This window comes from Oncorhynchus clarkii, chromosome 16, assembly GCF_045791955.1.
Source record: "Oncorhynchus clarkii lewisi isolate Uvic-CL-2024 chromosome 16, UVic_Ocla_1.0, whole genome shotgun sequence".
Classification (NCBI taxonomy): domain Eukaryota; kingdom Metazoa; phylum Chordata; class Actinopteri; order Salmoniformes; family Salmonidae; genus Oncorhynchus; species Oncorhynchus clarkii.
In genome coordinates, this window is record NC_092162.1 from 67077272 (window position 1) to 67083271 (window position 6000).

At 44.3% G+C, this 6000-nt stretch overlaps 1 protein-coding gene across 1 annotated transcript in view; it reads left to right on the forward strand.

Moving 5' to 3' along the window:
- The window catches only part of LOC139368950 (partitioning defective 6 homolog beta-like), a 32978-nt gene extending 27182 nt beyond the window's left edge, over positions 1-5796 (forward strand). The window contains exon 3 of the mRNA XM_071108476.1: positions 1707-5796. Within this exon, the coding sequence (XP_070964577.1) occupies positions 1707-2584 (878 nt within the window). The 3' untranslated portion in view covers positions 2585-5796. The remainder of the gene's footprint in view (positions 1-1706) is intronic.
- The last annotated feature ends 204 nt before the right edge of the window (positions 5797-6000 follow it).

Below are 6000 nucleotides of genomic sequence, written 5' to 3' on the forward strand. Positions count from 1 at the left end.
GCTGAAGAAAATCAGGCCCAAACCATGATGCTGCCACCACCATGTTTGACAGTGGGGATGGTGTGTTCAGGGTGTTGCTTTTACGCCAAACATAACGTTTTGCATTGTTGCCAAAAAGTTCAATTTTGGTTTCATCTGACCAGAGCACCTTCTTCCACATGTTTGGTGTGTCTCCCAGGTGGCTTGTGGCAAACTTTAAATGACACTTTTTATGGATCTCTTTAAAAAATGGCTTTCTTCTTGCCACTCTTCCATAAAGGCCAGATTTGTGCAATATACGACTGATTGTTGTCCTATGGACAGAGTCTCCCACCTCAGCTGTAGATCTCTGCAGTTCATCCAGAGTGATCATGGGCCTCTTGGCTGCATCTCTGATCAGTCTTCTCCTTTTATGAGCTGAAAGTTTAGAAGGACGGCCAGGTCTTGGTAGATTTGCAGTGGTCTGATACTCCTTCCATTTCAATATTATCGCTTGCACAGTGCTCCTTGGGATGTTTAAAGCTTGGGAAATCTTTTTGTATCAAAATCCGGCTTTAAACTTCTTCACAACAGTATCTCGGACCTGCCTGGTGTGTTCCTTGTTCTTCATGATGCTCTCTGCGCTTTTAACGGACCTCTGAGACTATCACAGTGAAGGTGCATTTATACGGAGACTTGATTACACACAGGTGGATTGTATTTATCATCATTAGTCATTTAGGTCAACATTCAGAGATCCTGACTGAACTTCTGGAGAGAGTTTGCTGCACTGAAAGTAAAGGGGCTGAATAATTTTGCACGCCCAATTTTTCAGTTTTTGATTTGTTAAAAAAGTTTGTAATATCCAATAAATGTCGTTCCACTTCATGATTGTGTCCCACTTGTTGTTGATTCTTCACAAAAAAATACACTTTTATATCTTTATGTTTGAAGCCTGAAATGTGGCAAAAGGTCGCAAAGTTCAAGGGGGCCGAATACTTTCGCAAGGCACTGTACATTTTTCTATTGTGTTATTGACTGTATGTTTGTTTATTCCATGTGTCAAACTGCTTTGCTTTATCTTGGCCAGGTCGCAGTTGTAAATGAGAACTTGTTCTCAACTGGCCTACCTGGTTAAATAAAGGTGAAATTTAAAATGTAATTAATTCTAGAACATACATAGCAAGTGGGAGGAAGAAGAGACAGAGCGATGAAGGGGGGGGCTGGGGCACAGCCCAGGAGGGAATGAACGTTATGATATTAATGTTTGGCATCCGTATGCTGGTGGTTAACCATTAGAGAGCCATGGCCCTGCTTCTCCCTCTTCTTAGACTTTCGATCGAGTCTTGAACTCTGTCCCCGCTCTACACCACGCTCAGGTGAAAGTCCAGGTATTTCTCAGAGCAGCTCAGTTGCCGTGAGTAAGCCTCTGAAGAATTCCAAAAGCCCTACCACGAGAGACCGGAGTCGACGCTTGCTTTTACTACACATGAAGAATAAGCCCAGGGAAGAGATGGGGAAAGCCCTGTAACAAGGCAAGGGAGGGGCTCTAAGATAAAGGAACCCTAGGCCTCAGGCTTAGAGCAACACCATCGCTTTTGCATAACTACAGCATAGTCTGTGGTAGAATGTCAGTAATGATTTATACTTCCACCATAAAGATCAGTAAGCATTTACGGTGTGAGATTAGATCCTGTATCATGTGATATCGATATGGTTCTGATGCATTGTTCTCTTCCCTCCCCCAGAGGAAGCCGACTACTCTGCGTTTGGTCTGGACTCTCTGACCCGTCCCAAGAAGACGGTCCTAGCGACCATGTTGCTACGGCCTGATGCCAACCGGAAGAAGCCCCTTGTGATCATCAGCCTGCCCAGGGACTTCAGGCCCGTCTCCTCCATCATCGACGTGGACATCCTCCCTGAAACACACCGCCGGGTTCGCCTCTACAAGCACGGCCAGGAGAAACCGCTGGGCTTCTACATCCGAGACGGCTCCAGTGTCCGGGTCACGCCCCAGGGCCTGGAGAAGGTTCCTGGGATCTTCATCTCCCGCATGGTGCCTGGGGGCCTGGCTGAGAGCACTGGCCTGCTGGCCGTCAACGACGAGGTTCTGGAGGTCAACGGCATCGAGGTGCAAGGCAAGTCCCTGGACCAGGTGACAGACATGATGATCGCCAACAGCCACAATCTCATCGTGACGGTGAAGCCGGCCAACCAGCGCAACAACATCGTACGGAGTGGCGGGGGCGGGGCAGCGTCCGGGAGCTCGGGGCACTCGTCCGACAGTGGCACCAGTTTCTACGGCTACTCCTCCCCGGGCATTGCCGTGGCGACGACTCCGGCAGACATCATCCAGAACTTCCATCCAGAGGAGCTGGAGAGTGATGAGGATGATGAGGACCTTGTGATAGAGGTGGACGGAGAGGCCATGCCCATCCCACGGACCTCCTCGGCCAGCTGTACCATACCCTTCATTCCTCGCTACATGCCCCACCTGGACCTTCGCACCACCAACGGAGCCCTGGCCTCCCACAACCGCTCCGGCTCACTGGGCACGCTCAGCACTGCCGACAGGGGCCTGGAGGGAAGGAGCTTAGAGGAGGAAGGCACCGTCATTACACTGTAAACACACACTGTCGTAGTTGCATAGTATTTACGGGAACGCAAACACATAGTCTGACATACACTGAAGCGTACCGTCATGCATACACAAAGAACGACAACATCCACACATGCGTTGCCATAGTATCGACACCGCCCTCCCTATGCTGTCTGACAGACACATTGATTACCCGTGGTGTTTTGTGTGGAGGAGGAAAGTGACTCTGCCTCGGAGAAAGGCCTCCAACTTCTCATTGACAACCATAAAAAGCACTTGTTTCTATTTAGTGAGGGATGAGACTTTCTGTGGTCTTCCACTTGAGGGCAGCAATGAGATGCTACACTGTTGTTTTTTCAATTTTGTGAACCATAGGAAAGGACTGATTTTAATGAACAAACAAATGAATGAATGAATGCAGACATCTTTAGGCTTTGACCTTACCCTAGCTTTTCTGCCCTGGTTTGTTTGATAGAGGAGACTACATTTCACAATCTGCTTTTGCCTTGTCACTTTGCAAACGACAACAACCATTCCCCTAGGAGATTACAGCTTGTGATTTTGGGAACAAAAGTAATGGCTTCTATCCTACATGTTACCATAGTAACTACCAAAGAGTAGAGGTCTGCAATAACACTCAGATTTTAGTCTGAGGAGAAACGATGTATATGGGTCTCTCTTCATGGACCCGGACATTAACCACTATTCCTGTGTTTCGTCTCCAAGCTTTTAATGTTGTTTATCACAAGAAAAACACTAGAAGCAATTATGTAAAGCAACTGAAATTACAAAATCTCTTAAAGGGGCAATCTGTAATTGCTACATCCAATTTTAGACTTTTAAATGAATGTATGTATGTATGCATGTATGTATGCATACATACATATTGATTCTTGAAGAATATAACTAATAAAAGCCTTGTGAGCTTAGTTCAATTGTCAAACCCCATCAGAATCCAAAATATAAGCTTGTTATACCTCTTTGTTTTGTAGACTAGGTAAATACAAACAAACACTGTATAGCGTCAACATGGTTAGAACTATCATTTTGTTATCATGGATTGTCATTCCTTGTATCCGTAGATCTGTCCATGGGTTCGAGAGTGTTTTCAATTCTATAAACCCCATCCTTCAGCCTTCTACCAAAATAGTGGCGGGGAGTCAGTTTTGTTGTTTTGAAATTCCAGATTTCCGCTCTAAATATTTTAATTCTATTTCTTTTACGGTTTTTATTTCAATCTAAAATGGTTCACAGTATGATTTTTATTTTATTTAGTTCAAAATAAGTATCTCAATTCACTGTCACGGACCAACACCTCATCTGACAGGTGTGCTGTCCCTGCCTGGATGAAGATCCATCTTGTTTTTCATCCAACTTCTCTTTCCTCACGACAAGGGCAATTTCCCCACTTCGTGTACATAGTGTGACAGAATGTGATTGTAAATGTGATTCTCTGATTTCTCAGACCGTGACGCTTCACTCATCTCAGCATGTTCTCTCTCTCGCTCTCTCATCTGTCTGTCTGGTTTGGGAGGATGTATTTGTAACAACAGATGGTGGCTTTCTTAGTTTTCCAACTCTTGAGTTCACTTGGATGTGGCCTGAATCATTCACATTTGAAGAGTGTTCTCGCTTCATGTACAGTATTTATTCACTATTTCATTGTATATTGTTTGGAGTAACCCCTCAGTCGATCTTCAACAGAATGTGATACTGGTATAGATGACTAGCTGGACTGCGACACTGAGTACCACAGAGATGTTACGTAACTTAGAGCCAGGACGCTAATGACCCCAGCGAGGATGTCTGGGACTGTTATAGAACCCAGTCTGCAGGAAGAAGTTAGATTATTTTGTCTTGCACACGCTCTCACACATACCGACCCGGTTTCTGTGTTTGAGTAAGGTGGTGTTTGTCTAGCGCTATGCATTATGACTTGGATCAGGTGAGCACAGGTCTATTCCCACTTGTTCCTGGTCACATGACATCACCTGATGACTGCACCTACCTGTTCAGGAAGGTGAACACCAGCAAGTTCATTAGAATGTCATTAGTGTAGAGCCAAAACACTAGACAGGATAGCACTGCAGAACATCCTCATTCCAATAGATTGTAGTTTTATTCTGTGTTTAGTTGCCAGTGAGCTTGTTGTGAAGTATAATGAGAATTTAGACTAAGGCTGGACTCAACATGTAAACATTAAATGACGCTAACAGACTCCACTGAGAGCAGATGGTGTATCGATGTCCATTTCTCCTATCGCTCTCACACATCTGACTCAGCCTCTGTGTTTGAGTAAGGTGGAGTTTGTCTAGCGCTATGCATTATGACTTGGATCAGGTGAATACAGGTCTATTCCCACTTGTTCCTAGTCACAGAATATGTATTAACAATATAAGCCATTTCGCAGACGCTTTCATTCAAAGCAATCCCGGGAATCAAACCCAGTACCTTGGTGCTACAAGTACCATGCTTTACCAACTGAGCTACAAAGGGCCACATGTACTGACCCCTGATTACTACACTGTTGTAGTTCAGGAGGGTCAACACCAGCAAGGGGATTTAGAATGTCATTAGTCTAGAGCCAAAACACAAGACAGGATAGCACTGCAGAACATCCTCATTCCAATAGATTGTAGTTTTATTCTGTGTTTAGTTGCCAGTGAGCTTGTTGTGAAGTATAATGAGAATTTAGACTAAGGCTGTACTCAACATGTAAACATTAAATGACGCTAACAGACTCCACTGAGAGCAGATGGTGTATCGATGTCCATTTCTCATTGCTTTTTACCATCCTCTCTGATGGGGAAACAAAATGTACTGGGAACAGTTGCCTCCCTCTCCCCCCTCTCTCCTCCTCAGTCTGACTGCAATGGGTCTTACCTGCAGAAATACCTGATGAGAATCATAAACACTGGATCACTGTAATCAGACATGCCATCTACCCAGAGTAGGGTATCATGTGAACTCCACTAGCCCTCCCTATCAGACATGCCATCTACCCAGAGTAGGGTATCATGTGAACTCCACTAGCCCTCCCTATCAGACATGCCATCTACCCAGAGTAGGGTATCATGTGAACTCAACTCCCCCTCCTTTTCAGACTGTGAGGTACAGTACTACTCTATTCTCTGTTATGGTACAGGGTGTTGAAGAGTTGCGATTGCTCTCTCCCTCTCATTCCAAACAGTTCTGGAACATTCAAGGCATGATGAGTCACATTTTAGAATGGAAAGTTTTTTTTATTTTTTAAATCTGTTAATTTATTATTGTTTTAACTACACAGGACATGGGGATCGTAACCACAACAACTATTTATTTTCTAATCATGTTTCTGTATATTATTTTTCATTGCTAAGTCAGTAAACATTTTAATGTGTTATAACTGATCCACTGTGTTTAATTCATGGTTTAATTTCATTTTCTAATCTGTTCTTTCCCTT